The sequence below is a fragment of the Eulemur rufifrons genome, chromosome 19 (genome assembly GCF_041146395.1).
Source record: "Eulemur rufifrons isolate Redbay chromosome 19, OSU_ERuf_1, whole genome shotgun sequence".
NCBI classification, from domain to species: Eukaryota; Metazoa; Chordata; class Mammalia; order Primates; family Lemuridae; genus Eulemur; species Eulemur rufifrons.
The window spans coordinates 58,737,465-58,755,609 of record NC_091001.1 but is presented as its reverse complement, the minus strand read 5'-3'; the positions used below and the strand labels follow the sequence as shown (position 1 = coordinate 58,755,609).

Sequence of the window (18,145 nt, the reverse complement as noted above, 5' to 3'; positions counted from 1 at the left end):
GGCCTTTTAGGAACCAGGCTGCACAGCAGGAGGTGAGCGGTGGCTGAGAGAGCAAAGCTTCATCTGTATTTACAGCCACTCCCCATTGCTTGTGTCACAGCATGAGCTCCACCTCCTGTAAAATCAGCAGCAGCATTAGATTCTCACAGGAGCATGAACCCTACTATAAACTGCACATGCCAGGGATCTAGTTTGCACGCTCCTTATGAGAACTAATGCCTGATGATCTGAGGTGGAGTTTAGGCGGTGATGCTAGCACTGGGGAGTGGCTGCAAATACAGATTATTATTAGCAGAGAGATTTGACTGCACAATAAATGCAATGTGCTTAAATCATCACAAAACCATCCCCCACCCAGGTCCTTGGAAAAATTGTCTTGTGTGAAACCAGTCCCTGGTGCCAAAAAGGTTGGGGATTGCTGCTATATGGGGGAGACTTTACTTGACAGATGAAGACTAAGGTTCCAACAGATTAAGCACGTTACTTAACATTACAAAGTTAGACAGTGACAAGTTTTTGAGCATAGCTTTTGAAGACAGAGAACAGTAAGAAGGGTAGTAAGGGTGTAACAGGAGACAAGGATGAGGAAGAAATAGTGAACCCAGTTTTATCTGAAGAAATGAAACAATTAAAAGGAGACAAGCGCTTAAAGGCAAAAAAGTTTACTGAGTATAGGAGTAAGTGATTTCTCACATATATCAGTAGCCATTTTAAAAGAAAATGATATGATTATTAATAATTGAAAAAAATAAAATGGCAAAGCTAGGACTGGAATATAGTCTGACTCTAAAGCTCATGCTCCTAAACACTACACTCACAAAGACACTTATCCAGTTAATGCAAATGATAAGTATGTACAAAAAACATTTGAACAGGAAATCTCAAATGCCACAACAGTTTTAAAAACCACATTAAATATACTTCCAACAACAAATAAAAATATGTACTAGTTAAGCCACTTAATCTTATTCTTGCCTGACAGTGACACATAATTCATCTAAGAGGTTATGGATATCTCATAAAATTCCTAGATATCCCATAATCACTCATACATGTATTTCCTCCAGAAATGTATTCTCAACTTTCTGAAACCTTTCAATATTTTCAACTTGAATCATTTCTCAAGGTAACTCTATTTGTTCACTCCTAACCTTTTGAAGTAACATCTTATATGTATCTCAAGGAACTCTGTTCTAGTTTCAGTAGAGGTCACCTAGACCTCTTGTCTCTAGGTCAGGTTACCTCTACTCTTCCCTTAATGTAGCTCCCAGTCAGTACAGAATCAAGAAACTCTGAATCTTTTCAAAATTGGAAGAATGCATTTAAAATTTAAATTCTTTAAAAAGAATCACAATCTAAATTATCTTAATGTATCTTCAGTTTCCTTAAATTGGGGCCTATTTCTATTCAAAATGGCACTTAATATCCAGATCACACAAACTGTATTATATGAATAAACTTTTCATCACATTTCAACCATATACTACATTTAAGCTTAAAAATAGTCTCACTTCCCCAGTTCAAATGTTAGTTACCTCTTCATCATCTTCCTCGTCTTCAACATCCAGAATTCCTGAATCCTGTTCAGACTTGGGGCTAGTGCTTTCTATCTCTGTATCAAAGATTATATATGCATCTTTCTTAGATTTTCTCTTGCTACCTATTCTGGGTTGTTGCAAGACGATGTTATCCAGGTTTCTTTGCTGTTGGGCCTAGATAGAGAAAAACACACACAAACACAGCAAAAAAAAAAAAAAGGAAAGAAAGAAAAAAAACAAAATTAAGCTTTTAATGAATTTCTAATTTTGAACAAATTGGTATCTTAAAAAAATATCACAACAAAAGGCCTTAGTACATAAAGTTTTAGTCTCAGAAATAAAACCAAACATATTAATGTGTACATTTTTAATTCTGAAGTTACCCTATCTTAACTCAGTTTCCAAGTTAACACAGAAAAAAGTTAATCAGTCAATATTATCATAAGACATTTCAAATATATCCAATAAATCATCATAAATGAAATCTACCAATTTTTGCTTAAGTAGCCAAGAGATTAGTGCAAATGCCTAATATTTATCTCTTACAAGAAAATGCCATACTGAAACCATAATGGTTGGGGGAGTACAGGTGGGAGCTTGGGATTAATTCTGATACATTTAAACTCAGGGGACTCTTAAAAACAGTTATGTGGCTATAAGAGACCAATAAAATGTAATCAGGAGAATGAATTATCTTTAGAAAGCAACTTGAACTAATTAATCTAACAGGATTCCATGACCATTAACCTGTGGAAAACAGGGTTTTAAAGGTTTTCTTCTTCTGAACTTGTATAGAAAAGGTAGTATAATCTCCTCAACCTGACAAAATAGACTGAAATGATGACATGGTTTCAACAGATAAAAAGAAGTGGAAAGTGTGACTATTCAGAGTCAACAACAGAAGCATTAAACCACACAGTATTAGAGCGGGAAGTGACCTTAGTCACCAATCAGGAAACTGAGGCTAGAAGACAAAAGATTTGTTCAAGGTCACAAGGCTAGAGAGTGATAAATCAAAAGCTCAAAGTGTGATCTTCTAAATTCCAGATCAGTGACCTTTCGATTACACCAGTAGTCCCTTAAAGCATGACAAAAATCTTTCCCAAAAAGGGGTTCTGTAGTCAAATCAACGGGAAATACTGCACGCCAGGTAGCCTTCTTACAGATTTATTAACACACATTAACAGGATAAAAACTGGGAGAAGTCCTATTTTAAAGAAACTTGTGTAATTTGGTTTAATCCAGCATGTTCCAAAAATATTTCCCAAAGGAACTTTCCTTTTTTCTTTCTTTCCTTCAATGTAATTCTTAGTATTATCCCAAGATACAAAGCTTGAGCATGTGACCTCTCGGAATACATTTCCCTTAATCAATATTTGATATTTCTCCTCAGTGATAAATAGAAATTAGTTCAGGAGAAAAATCAGCATCTCTAAAGCTTCTGAATGAGATTAAGGAAATGAAGATAAATATTAAGTATAAGAAGTTAGTCCAGGCACTGGTCAAATGAGACGATTATAACAGGACAGAGAAAAACTGGAACTGCGTGAACTAGTTGCTGCCAGGAAAATGAAAAGAATCTACATTCCAGAGATTTGAATCAATGGACAAACTTGTTTCTCTACATATTACCTATTGATATTTTGGTTAGACTTACATAAAATACAAGGCTTTGGTAACAAACTGAGAGAAGGTACCCAAAACATTTCACTAAGGTTTATACACGAGACACACATATCTTCCAAGCACTTAATTAACCAAGTTATAGAACATTCTTTCTATTTTTCCCAAAAGTAACATGTTCTTCCCTAGTTGCTTCCAATGCAAAAGACACAAAAAGGGATCAAGGACTCTGGGCAGGCACAAAGGAGTGCAGAACTTCCTCTAAAGCTTTCCTATTTAAAAAAGCAAGCCCTCAACTAGAGAGTGATCAGTTGTCTTCCTAACTCTATCATATCAGTATAGCAAAACTAAAACCTTCCATAAATGGGTCTTATTTTATTGAATCCCAAGTTAATTGTTTTTCTTTCACAATAAAATATGCTAGTGTATCAAAAGCAATCAAGAGGAGTCATATGTATGTACTGTCATTTAAACATGAAATAATACAAATCTGAAAAGTATTGTATGGAAATAATTTTAGATTTTTCTATGATTTGTTCTTTTTGGTTGGCATCTGGTTTTCCTATCAATTTGGAGGAGTGCAAAGTGGTTTGGACCAAATCGGCAAATTGAGATAGCAAACCCTATGCTGGAAATCGAAATGCTTCAAGTTATATTCTAAAGCTCTGTCAGAACCTGTGTTCTCTGTCAGAATTATTAAAGCTTCTCCAGTATGTAAAAAGGAGCAATCAGGGAAGATCTGCCAAGCAAGAACTGGCCAAGTTGGAAACACCAAATTTCAAATAGAGCAATGAAATAAATATTCAGATATTACCATTATGGATGCAAATGAAAATTACCATCTATTCACAACGTATGTTACGAGATTGGCAGGAAGTTGTAAAGACTAAATATAGATATAAATATATAAATACATATATATTAAAATGAAAATATGACATTGAAGTCCACAAAAAAATCTAATAAAAAGCCCTTCAGTGTTCTTTTCTAACATGCTAAGCTTTTTTTAAAAATCAGGATCATTTATCCTATCCCTCCAAAGACAACCCTTATGAAGAAGCAGCTGACTGATCTCTGCTGACTGGGCTGGAGCAGGGGGAGAGGGGCGCAAAGCACACACGTAGTAGCTAGACCTTAGAAAACATTTAGGTATTTTCATTTTCTTAGTTGTTCATTCCTTTATGAATGATTTTTATACTCTTAACCACCTCTTCCTCAAGATTCTCTTACATATAATATATTCTCCTCCAATTTCCTATTATATAGAAATTGAGCAAAGTTTAGCCCTCAACCCCTTTTCTCTCTTACCACTCTTACCACTCTCCTGAAACGCACAGCACATCTCCAGTTTCCTATTGCTACTGTGTGGTCTACCATCACCTCATTTCCAGCATACCTAAAATGGAACTCATCACCTTTCCATTATAATCCCTGTACCTACTGCAGCCAGGCTCTTCTTAAGCCACATTGTTTATTATGCCAATTAGACATGAGGGAAATTGGAGAAAAAATTTTTAAACAAGTGCAAGTCCAAACTTTATAATCCATCACATAGATTCCACCATAATGGAAGCTGAACCTAATTTTCCAATTACTTATCCAGTACTCTCCAACATAACTCTTCCACTTGGATGAGACTCTACTTCATAATACACTAAGTCAATTTCCACTTCTGTATCCTCACTTATGCCATTTCTCTACCCTTTAACCTCTTCCTGCCTGAATCCAATCTTTCCTATGAAACCCAATTAAAATTCTTCTTCCTTTAGAAAGCCTTCTCTCACTGCCCTAACTTAGGGAGCTTTCTCTCTGTATTCCTACTTTCAAACACATGTTGAATGTCTACTTGGTACCAGGCATTGTGCTGCACACTGGTTATACAAAGAAATAAGATGGAGTCCCTAACTCATGAATCTCACATCATACCATTATGGGAAGCACATAGGCAAATAAATAGCTGGAATTCAGTGCAACGAGTATAATGATAGAAACAAATACAGAGGGCAATAATTGTACAAAGGAGAAAGTAATCAGATCTGCTTAGAAAAGTTTCAAGGAAGGCTTCACAGAGAAACAGGCACTTAAAGGTGCTTCTGAAAGACAAATATGATTTTTCCAAACAGAGATAGATGGAAAAGGTTAACCATTCCACAATAAGCAAATAGCATGACACAGGACCATGGGTGAAAAAACATTATCCACCCAAGGAATAATATGTAATTTTATATAATTAGAGCATAGGATTAATAAGAGATAAAGATGTCACATAAAGTAGTTGCAATGTTAGCTAGTAAGAAATGGGAGATACGATGAAAGATTTAAGCAGGGTAACAACAGAATTAGCTTTAGAATTCGGACAAATCTTCTAAGAACAGAGGAGTAGTCAACTGGGAGAGGGTAAACCTTAGAAACAGGAAAATCAATATATATCAGTAATCAGTCCAAATAAGAACTTGAATAAAGGTAGCAGCAGATATATAAGAAGCAGAAGTAACACAATTTACTGATTTAAATGTAGTACATGGGAAGAGAGGAAGGAAATAAGAATAATTCCAAGTATTCTGGCCTTGATGACTGGATGGTAGGGCCATTCCAAGCAATAGGAACCATAAAAATAGTAAGTTAAATACAGGATGATGAAGATGAGTTCAGTAAACTGGTTTGAGTTCAGTAAAATGGTTGTATTTATATATCCAAGTGAAAATGACAATAAAGCCCTTCAGTATGCAACTTTTCTCTCTCTGAAGAAACACTTTACAATTCTTAGACTGCTCCAAGTCCAGACATAGTGACATACACATAGTAAATTTGGATATGTTTACTGTATAAAGGCAATAGATAACAAAAGGCATCCATATGAGAATAAGATGTGGCTCAATAAAATAAAGGGACACCTGCAAAAGATATGACATGGGTGCTCTCCTACCTGTTATCAGGGAGGGGAGAACCCATAAGCATTACCTAATCAGGACTATTAACCTTTAAAAGTCACTATTTACACTTTTACAACTGTCAAAGTAGTTCTATGAGACACCCTATATATGTCATTAAATAGAGGTTTACTGTGAAATACAAATTTGAGGAGTATCTAGAAATAAGACTCAGCGAGTTAAAATAATGAGAATCAAAAGCCAAGGTCTCTAGTCTTTCTCAACCCAATACTGACCTCTAGTGGACCAGAGGAGTACATACAAATAACCTTTACAATCAGAAACTAGTTGAGAGGTTTAGATTTATAGGTTGATTTCAGCTTATTATGGGGGTACAAAAGTTCAGGTTATATATATTGCCCCTGCTCCCCCATCCCCCCGAGTCTGAGCTTCAAGCGTGTCCATTCCCCAGACAGTGCGCAATGCACTTATCTTGTAGGTACACATTCATCCCCTCCTCCCACCCCCACCCCCCACCTCTGTCCGATACCGAATTGTTGTTATTCCCAAATGTGCACTTAGGTGATGACCAGGGAAACCAATTTGCTGGTGAGTACATGTGGTGCTTGTTTTTCCATTCTTGGGATACTTCACTTAATATAATGGGTTCCAACTCTCTCCAGGAGAACAAAAGAGATTCTATATCACCGTTATTTCTTATAGCTGAGTAATACTCCATGGTATACATATACCACAATTTACTAATCCATTCATGAACTGATGGGCATTTGGGTTGTTTCCACATCTTTGCAATTGTGAATTGTGCTGCTATAAACATTCGGGTAGAGGTGTCTTTGTCATAGAATGACTTTTGTTCCTTTGGGTATATGCCCAATAATGGGATTGCTGGATCAAATGGTAAGTCTGCTTGAATCTGTTTAAGGGATCTCCATAATGCTTTCCACAGGGATTGCACTAGTTTGCAGTCCCATCAGCAGTGTATGAGTGTTCCTGTCTCTCCGCATCCACGCCAACATGTGTTGTTTTGGGACTTTTTGATAAAAGCCATTCTCACTGGAGTTAAGTGATATCTCATTGTGGTTTTGATTTGCATTTCCCTGATGATTAGGGATGTTGAGCATTTTTTCATATGTTTGTTAGCCATTCTTATATCTTCTTTTGAAAAATTTCTATTCATGTCGTTTGCCCACTTTTTGATAGGGTTGTTTGATTTTTTTCTTGCTGATTTTCCTGCGTTCTAAATAGATTCTTGTTATCAGTCCTTTATCTGATGTGTAGTATGCGAAAATTTTTTCCCATTCTGTAGGTTGTCTGTGTATTCTCATGACTGTTTCTTTGGCTGTGCAGAAGCTTTTTAATTTAATCAGGGCCCATTCATTTATTTTTGTTGTTGCTGTGATTGCCTTAGGGGTCTTCATAAATTCTTTGCCTAGGCCCCTGTCTGTAAGAGTTTTTCCTACATTTTCTTCTAGAATTCTAATCGTTTCACACCTAAGGTTTAAGTCTGTTATCCACCATGATTTGATTTTTGTGAGAGGTGAAAGCTGTGGATCCTGTTTCAGTCTTCTCCATGTGGCTATCCAATTTTCCCAGCATCATTTATTGAATAAGGATTCTTGTCCCCAGAGTATGTTTTTGTCTGCTTTGTCAAAGATTAGATGGCTATATGAGGATGGCTTTATATTTGGAGTTTCTGTTCTGTTCCACTGGTCTGTGTCCCTGCACTTGTGCCAATAGCAGGCAGTTTTAAGAACCACAGCCTTGTAGTATAGTTTGAAGTCTGGCAAATTAATACCTCCCATTTTGTTTTTATTGCTTAAAATTGCTTTTGCTATACGGGGTCTTCTCTGATTCCATACAAAGTGTATAATTATTTTTTCTATATCTGTGAAAAATGATGTTGGTAATTTAATAGGGATTGCATTGAATCTATAGATCACTTTGGGTAGTATAGACATTTTAACAATGTTGATTCTTCCAATTCACGAGCATGGTATGGTTTTCCACCTATTTACGTGCTCTGCAATTTTCTTCCTCAGTGTTTCATAGTTCTCCCTATAGAGGTCCTTTACCTCTTTAGATTTATAGGTTGAAAGCCTAATATAACTAAAAGACTTCAATAATAAGGTGCTATAACAAGGGAGTAGGGAGAGGGATGAGCTTTCTGGAGTAATATAAGTCTTTAAGTCTAATCCCTGCAATTTAATAATTCTATAACCTTGGGCAGGTTACTTTACTTCTCTCTGTTACATTATATCCCCATCTGTTAAAAAAAACACAATCAAATCTACGTCAGAGCTGCCCCCAAGGATTAAATGAGTATGACACATATGAAGTATCTTGAATTAAAAAAAAACACTAAAAACCACATACTCTACCTGTCTTCCATCTGAAATCTGTCTTCCCTCGGAAAATGAGACAAGAATCTTGTTTCACTGTCTACTATAGAAACATCTAAGACCTAGCAACATTTCAATACATAATCATTAATGGCATCTAATATTGCTATACATTATCATTCAACTTGGCAGTTGTATACCTCTCAAGTATTATGTATCTGTACTGGATAACACTAGAATTCCATTCAAATCCTCTCAGCTTCACCTTTTATTCCAGCTACCACCAGCAAACAGTTCTAAACCAGCTTGAAAGCAAAATAAAATTTAACCTGACACCAGCTCAGGTACTTGCAGTATACCTCTGGCTTCCTGCCCTGGGGCTTTTCCAATACCACAGTGTGGAATCCCACAAAAAACACTTAACACTCATGAAGCACAATCCTGAAGTGAAGCAACCCTTGAAAAGGAGCTGACCGATAAATGCTTCTCCTCTTTGTTCCTCCCATGGTTAAGGTCCACAAGTCTTCTCAGAAAGTCCCATGGATTGAGAAACCAGACTGCCCTAGCACTGTACCAATATACTGACTCACCCACCTTCTCTTTTCTCTCCTACTAACCCTTATTCCCAAGATCATATGATTGAACAAACCACTCACATATCAATCCCCCAGGTTCCTTGGGGGGCAGGGGGTGGACACCTATACAGAAGCAATCATACAAATTATATCTGATTTCTCCTCAGAAACTGCAATCAAGAAGATACTAGAGTGAAATATTGAAAGTATTGAAAGGAAAAAACAGCCACCTTAAACAACCAACCTAGAATTCCGTACCCTGAGAAATTACCATTCAAAAGTAAGGGAGAAATAAAGACTATCTGGCAAACAAAAGTTGAGAGAATCTGTTGCCAGTAGACCTGCCATGCAAGAAATATTAAAAAGTTCTTCAGAGAGAAGGAAAACTATATAGATCAGAAACTTGGATTGACATTAAAAAAAAAAAAGGAAGTTGTTGCCAGGGCCAGGGTTTAGGAGTGAGGGAGGGATGAACAGACAGAATACAGAGGAGCTTCAGGGCACTGAAACTATTTTAAATAGTACTATAATGCAATGGTAGCTACATATAATTATACATTTGACAAAATCTATAGAATGTACAACACCAAGAGTGAACCCTTATGTAAATGGTGAATTTTAGGTCATAATAATTCAATGTCCACTGACTTTAACAAATGTACCCCAGTGGTACAGAATATCCATAATGGGGACAGTGGGTATGTCGGTACTCTCTGTTACTTTATGCTTAATTTTGTTATGAATGTAAAATTGTTCTAAATAATAAAGTTTATTAATTTTAAAAAATATAATAATATTGAAATTATTTTAATGAAAACCATTATACTCTTCCTTGCTTTTTCCTACTCCCAATCCATCTCTTTAGAGTTACTATTTTACATCTACATTTCTAAATAATATCATTCCTTTGTGATAAAAACTTATCTCACTTAAAAGTCTGGGTCCCTTACACTACTGCTTTTTCAATTATCTTCCCAACACAGTATGTTAAATTAAAACAATAATTAATATTACATTGTTATGTCCATGTAGGCATACTATCTCAGTACAGCACCAAGTATATAGGCATCAAATACATATATTTGATTATATTTTTTCAGTTCTAGAACTGAAAAATACAATATTTGAAATAAGGAATTCATCATTTGATAATTTGATAAATTTGATGGCCAAATAGAAATAACAAAGGATAAGACTTAGTGATCTTGAAGATAGGAAGACAGGTCAATGGAAATTATACAATCTGAAAAAAAAGAGACAAACAAAAGACTTAAAGAAAAAACAATACAAGGTATGAACAGAGCCTGAGAAACATGAAAGATAATGTCAAAAGGTCAAACAGAAGTTGAACTGGAGTCACAGAAAAAGATGAGAAATAAAATAAGGCAAAAAAATTCTGAGGAAATAATGGATGAAAATTTACCGAGTCTGATAAAAGACAAAGTTACAGATTCAAGAAGCTCAGTAAACTCCAAATCAGGAAGAAAACTACAGCTAGGCACATGATAGTCGAACTGTTGAAAAGTAAAGATAAAGAGAAAATTTTGAAAGTCACAAAGAAAAATAACATATTGTATTCAATGGAAAAACAATACAAGTGAATGTTGAATTCTCATCAGAAACTACAGAGGCCAGAAAGCAGTAAAACATCTTTAAAGTGATTAAAGAAACAAAAAGCTTATCAACCCAGAATTCTATACCCTGCAAATATCTTTCAAAGTGTTATGGATTAAAAAGACAAGTTGAAGTCCAGAATACTAACACCTCAGAATGTGAACTTATTTGGAAACAGGATCAATGCAGATGTACTAAAGTTAAGACAAAGTCATATTGAAGTAGGGTGGCAAACCAACAGAAGCTAGGAAGGTATAAGGAAGGATTCACCCCCTGCAGGTTTCAGAGAGAATACAGACCTGATGACACCTTGATTTTGGACTTCTAGCCTCCAGATCAATGAGACAAGAAATTTCTGTTGTTTCAAGCCACCCAGTTTGTGGTACTTTGTTATAGCAGCCCTAAGAAACTAATACAGGAATAAAGGCAAAATAAAAACATTTTCAGATGAAAGAAAACTAAGGAAATTTAAAACCAGCAAACCTATACTTAAAAAAGCACTAAAGGAAGTTCTCTAAATTTATAGGGATTTAAGACCAGCAAACCCATACTGTAAGAAATGCTATTGAAAATACAAATAAAATTGGCACACCCTTAGCCAGACTAAGAAAAAGAGAGAAGACACAAATATTAATAAATAAAATCAGAAATGAAAAAGGAGACATTACAACTGATACTGCAGTAATCTCAAGAATCATTAGCAAATGCTATGAGCAACTATATGCCAATAAATTGGAAAACCTAGAAGAAATGGATAAAATCCTGGATACATACAACCTACCACGATTGAACCAGGAAGAAATCCAAAACCTGAATAAACCAATAACGAGTAATAAGACAGAGCAGTAATAAAAAGTCTTTTGTCAAAGAAAACTCCAGGATCTGATGGCTTCACTGCTAAATTCTACCAAGCACTCAAAGAACTAATACCAACCCTACTTAAATGATTCCAAAAAATCAAGGAGGAGGGAATACTCCCAAACTCATTCTATGAGGCTTGCATCACCCTAATACCAAAACCAGACAAAGACACAATAAAAAAAGAAACCTATCAGTCAATATCTCTGATGAATATAGACGCAAAAATCCTCAACAAAAGACTAGCAAACTGAATTCAACACTACATTAACAGATTGTTCATCTTGATAAAGTGCGATTCATCCCAGGGATGCAAGGGTAGTTCAACATACACAAATCAATCAATGTGATACATCGCATCAACAGAGCAAAGGACAAAAGCCATATGATCATTTCAATTGATACTGAAAAAACATAGGATAAAATTCAATATCCCTTCATGAAAAAACTCTCAAAAAACTGGGTATAGAAGGAATTTACCTCAACACCATAAAAGCCATATATGAGAAACACAGCTAGAATCATAGCGAATGGGGAAAAACTGAAAAGCTTTCTTCTAAGATCTGGAACAAGACAGCAATGCCTACTTTTACCACTGTTATTCAACATATCTAAAGAAACCTAAAGACTCCACCAAAAAACTACAGGAACTAATAAAAAAAATTCAGTAAAGTTGCAGAATACAAAACCAATATACAAAAATCAGTAGCATTTTTATATGCCAACAGTAAACAATCTGAAAAAGAAAACAAGAAAGTAATTACATTTACAATAGCTACAAATAAAATATCTAGAAATAAACTTAACCAAGTAAGTGAAAGATCTCTATAATGAAAACTATAAAACGCTGATGAAAGAAATTGAAGAGGACAAATAATGATGGGGGTATAACTACATGATGAGTGCAATGCGCACTGTCTGGGGAATGGTCATACTTGAAGTTCTGACTCGGGGGGATGGGCAGGACATGGGCAGTGTATGTGGCCTGAACTTTTGTACCCCCATGATGATAAGCTGAAATTAAAAAAATAAAATAAAATAAAAATAGGCAAAAGATCTGAATAGACATTTCTCAAAAGAAGAAATGGATAACAGGTATACGAAAAATGTTCAACATCATTAGTTATCAGAGAAATGCAAATCAAAACTACATGAGACACCATCTTACCCTAGTTAAAATGGCTTTTATCAAAAAGACAGGCAATAATGAATGCTGGCAAAGATGAGGAGAAATGGAAACTATCATATATTGTTGGTGGGAATGTAAATTAGTTCAATCACTATGGAGAACAGTGTGGAAGTTCCTCAAAACACTAAAAATAGAACTACCATATGATCAAGCAATCTCACTGCTGGGTATATATCCAAAAAAGGGGAAATCAGCATATCAAAAAGATATCTGCACTCCCATGTTTATTGCAGCACTATTCACAATAGAATAGCCAAGATTGGGAATCAACCTAAGTGTCCATCAATGAATGAATGTATAAAGAAATTGTGGTAAATATGCACAATAGAATATTATATAGTCATAAAAAAGAATGAAGTCCTGCTATTTGCAACAACATGGATGAAAATGGAGAACATTACATTAAGTGAAATAAGCATGATGAGTGCGATGCGCACTGTCTGAGGAATGGACACGCTTGAAGCTCTGACCCGGGGGGATAGGCGGGAAATGGGCAATATATATAACCTGAACTTTTGTACCCCCATAATAAGCTGAAATAAATTATATAAAAATAAAAAAAGTGAAATAAGCCAAGCACAGAAAGACAAATCTCACATGTTCTCACTCTTATGTGGGAGCTAAATATTAAAAATAATTGATCTCATGGAGAGAGAGAGTAGAATGATGGCTACTAGAGGCCAGGTAGAGAGGGGGAACAAAAGATAAATATAGTTAGATAGAATGAACAATATTCGATAGCACAACAAAGTCACTATAATCAACAATAAGTTAGGGTATACTTTTAAATAACTAAAAAGAGTAGAATTGGGGTGTTCCTAACACAAAGAAATGATAAATGCCTGAGATGATGGACACTCCAATTACCTTGATTTGATTAATACACATTGTATGCCTGTATCAAAATACCACATGTACCCTATATATACATGCAACTGTTATGAACCTATAATTAAAAAATTAAAAAAAAAAAAAAAAGGAATGCTAAAGGGGGCTGGGCATGGTGGTTCCTGCCTGTAATCCTAGCACTTTGGGAGGTCAAAGTTGGAGGACTGCATGAGTCTAGGAGTTTGACACCAGCCTGAGCACACAGCAAGACCCCATCTCTCCAAAAAAACAGAAAAACTAGCTGGGCATGGTGGCACGTGCCTGTGATCCCAGCTTATCAGAAAGTTCGGGCAAGAGGATCACTTGAGTCCAGGAGTTTGAAGTTGCAATGAGCTATGATGATGCTACTGCACTCTAGCCTGGACAACAAAGTAAGACCCTGTCTCATGCCTATAATCCCAGAACTTTGGGAGGCCAAAGTGGAAGGACTGCTTGAGGCCAGGAGTTCAAAACCAGTCTGGGCAACATAGAAAGACCCCATCTCCACAAAAAAATTAAAAAATTAGCCAAGTGTGGTGGTACATGCCTGTGGGCCTAGCTACTAGGGAGGCTGAGGCAGAAGGATCACTTGAGTCCAGGAATTTGAGGTTACAGTGAGCTATGTTTGAGCCACTGCATGTCAGCCTGGACAAGAGATAGAGACCCTTTCTCAATCAATCAATCAATCAACCAATAAAATTTTTTTAAATACTACAGGAAGTTCTTTAGGCTGATGGAAAATGATACCCAATGGAAATTCAGATCCTCAGGAATTAATGAAGGAAGAGCATCAGAAATGGGCACATATAAAAGGAGGTTGTAAGTTGGACAAATTTAAAAAAAGAAAAGAGAGGTTGCTTTTAAACTACAGAGTGTTCAAGGAAAGCCTCTATCATAAAGTAGCATTTGTGTTTCAGATCTTTAAAAGCTTGTTTACTTAATGTTTTGAGGGGCTTACGAGAAAGAGATAAACACATGTAGTCAGTCTACCGCATTTAAACCCAAGTCCTCACACAGATTTGAAACTATTGTGTTGTAATATACTCTCATATCTAAATATATAATGCCCATGTTAATCATACTTCACAAATTTCTTAGTCATTTTCAAATACATTTTTTAACAATGCCATCTACCTGAAGATACTAATAGGAGCATTATAGTGTATTTTTGCTTAATACTTAGCACATTGACAGGGGTGCTCAAAATTATTCCTGTATAATTCTCAAATAAGCTAGCTCATGAACAAACTAAATTTCAAGGTAATCTCTAACATTATTTTTGACAATAGGATTAACTCTTCTCTGCAAATTGTTACTACAAATCAGTTTGAGTTTTGTATCCTTTGTTATTGTCAACATTCAGGTGGTAATGAAAATGACCCCAAAATATCCAAAGTACAGGTAAAACTGGGAGGACAAATAATCAAGGGTAGGTTCTACCCTCAAAGCAGTAATACCCTAGTTGCTTAATGTTTTATGTTTTACCTAGTTCCCTAGAAAACATGAAGCTCTATATAAACAGGGCTTTCTCCAAAGACCAACTCCCCATCCCCTTCAGAATAGGACTGGAAAAAAGAAAAACCCTAGTAAGAAATATACATCCTTAGTCAATATCTCGACTGAACCAATAATTTCAACTATAACTATGGTATCTAATCCTATTTCTAGGTTTCCATGGTAACACAGGATAAAATTATTCAAAAAACATGACTGTTTCCTATAATCGTTTTTTTTCCAGAAGACAACTGCTAATATTAGAAAAAAGAGAGTAGGTATATATCCACCAATATACATATTCAGTAGGAAGGTTTTACAATTCACAGAAGTTTGGGGGCACTTTTCTTTCCTCAGTAACATCAATCTAAATCAAATCTCAACACCCAATGAATGTGCTATTATGTACCATGGTTACAGTATAGCACCAAACTACATAATAAGCTTTCTTCCATCCCTTCCATTTCTGCTTTATAAAACAACCTATGGAGAATTGTCTTCTTTCTTATTCTCCACTTACAAGACTTACAATCAAAAGCCAAGTTGGAGGAGGGAGAACCCCACAAGAACACAATGAAGAACTGTAATGACAGAAAGTAAAATCACTAACATCTTGGGATCTATGCTTGAAAAAGCAAGAATTATTCCATAATTATCATTCTATTGATTCACCGTTTTTGAAAAATAAAAGTTTTAATAAATTAAACTTCATTTAGCCACTATCTTCGTTCTAGTAAACTAGGTGAGTCCTGCCTTTCTCTCATACATTTAAATTCTAGAATGCATTCTTAATAAATGCCAGAGTTTCAAGAACTTTCAGAAGAAGAAATACCTATCTTTCCAAAGTGACTCAGGAACAAGTCATTTTACCCAAGCCAAATGTTGTTACTATACTTCCTCAACCATTCCAAACTCTGAGGATTCTATTTGTGTTGAGTCAGGGTAAGGGGGTAGGGAAACTGAGAAAGATGGAGAGGAGGAGGAAGAAAAATATTATGTTAGATAAATCTGAAAGAAAAACAAACCAAATATCACTACTAATAGTCCCCAAAAGGCAACTGCTTCCAATTCTAACACTATATTGATCCCCATCTTGTATAATTCTCTCTGGAATAACCTATCATAAGAAAATAAATCCAATTAGGCTCCAGTTTAGAATTTTCTGTCAAAAGCATTTTTTTTCCCTGATAGATTTCCTCACAGAAAAGTTAAAAATTAAAAGAATTGCTAGGACAAAACAACAAGGCAGTGAGGCTGAGAAGAAAAAACAGTGGAAAAGGTTTGTGAGGCCTAATTTGTAGTTTTAAATGCAACTAACTAGCTGTGTAACTTTGTGTACTTTTAGTTTACTCACTGCAAAAATGAGGATTTGGGCCTTCTTAAAATAGTTTTAGTCTTAAATTCTACTATATATTTTTTATTCTGATACTTGAAATAACATAAATTCAATTTAAAAAGTTAAATATAACTTTTATCAGACTTCAAAAATAAAAAAGAGATTTTATAAAGTACAACTCAGAATTTCTAAAATACTTGATACAAACTTAATAACTCCTTAATAATTAGTATCAAGTTATTTGAGTTGAAATAACTCTAGTTTAAAGTGAAAAGCAAATTTCCTTACTTCCTTCTTCCATCTTCAACAAAGTGTTACAAAGTGCTCTGAATTTCTTAAATGTTATCAAAGTGCAAAACATTCAGTACTCTATACTGAGTATTCAAAACATTTAAGTATACATTCCAGAAAAAGCAAACTATTCTTTTGTTAAAAGAATAATGTTTTAAATTTTGGCAAGGAAGCAGATATGCAGGTCTATTCAATAATTCCTTTGGATCCAAATGTCTACCTGAAAATTAGTTTTCCCCTAACAAAATTAAGAGGAATTTGAAAACAAGTAATGAGCGTACACATTGAGTCCCTAGAACTACCTCCCCATGTCTACTTACTCTCTTTTTTTCTCCTCATGTGTTTACATCAAAAAAATGATATAACAGATCTGACATAACTTACTTGTCATGGCATTGAATGAAAAAAAAACGATGTGTTAGAAAGCCACATTTGGATTTAAACATTCTGTTTCAAATAAAGCCTTCTGTAAGAAGTCCAACAAAGAGAAGAAATTCAAAGACCACATCAAAGTGAAGGGCAATACTCCAAGCTGCCCTCTGAAGAGGGGAGAATGATGAAGAAAGCCAATTTTTAGCAGAGGAAACATGTACCTTTAGTGTGGTTTACTAGGAAAGCCAGGGCATACTTCTCCTATCCTGTAAATTACCTTGACTATGGGGAATAATCTTAGGATTCCAGTAAAGTTGCTGGATATAAGTCATTGGCAATGTAGGTTGCTAATGAGACCAAGGATGGGGGATTCAAACACATATAAGACAACTTTTCATAGAGAAAAAAACTCCTTATAAAGAAAAATGTGGTTATGGCCCATTTGTACATTGTATAATCTAATGATAACACTGTAAATTTTGAAAAATAATATGAATAACACTGTAGTTTATAAATATAAGTGGGAAAGTTACGAAAATGCAAAACTTAACATCCACATTCTAACACAAGGAGTGTATAAAGAAAAGTTATCAAGAGACCCAGTTTATACAGAATAGAAATATTAAGAAAAAAATAACATAAGTTACTATGCTGTGCTTGATTCACATCCTCTGGAAATAGCACAGATAACAAAGGAAAAAATTACATAAATTAAAGATTTCAAAGCCTAACTTTGTCTACATTGAGAGTAAAAGATTCGAAAGTTCAAAAAAAAAAAAAAAATCATTCACTTCATTTTATGTGAGAGTACCTAGCACTGTAACTGGCACAGAGCAAACATTTGAAAAATGAGCTCCTTTCTCCCTTCCACAATCTTATATTTCCTTACTTTATCAGTAGCTTCCTGCTAACACAGAAAGTATATTTTTCATGGGGCACACTGTACAGGTAAAAAGAATATCAGAATAGGGAGATCATATGTCTATTACCCACTCCTTTAAGAAATGCCATAGGAAATGGAATAACATAATTGTAATTTAGCCAATCTATGAAAGAACAAGCAGAAGAACCACAACCTAGCTTATAAAAATGAATAAAAAAGCTGATCCCAACTTCCTACAAAAATTGTGTTTTGACGGGCACAGTGGCTCACGCCTA

At 35.1% G+C, this 18,145-nt stretch overlaps 1 protein-coding gene across 7 annotated transcripts in view; it reads right to left on the bottom strand.

Moving 5' to 3' along the window:
• EXOC6B (exocyst complex component 6B) overlaps positions 1–18,145 on the bottom strand; it is a 563,953-nt gene that overhangs the window by 316,887 nt on the left and 228,921 nt on the right. For all 7 annotated transcript variants that reach the window (XR_011236208.1, XM_069494964.1, XM_069494962.1 and 4 more), the window contains one exon: positions 1,536–1,712. Coding sequence is in view for 6 of the 7 variants with exons in the window: in XM_069494964.1 (XP_069351065.1) it covers positions 1,536–1,712 (177 nt within the window). In the remaining variant the exon portion in view is untranslated. The remainder of the gene's footprint in view (positions 1–1,535; positions 1,713–18,145) is intronic.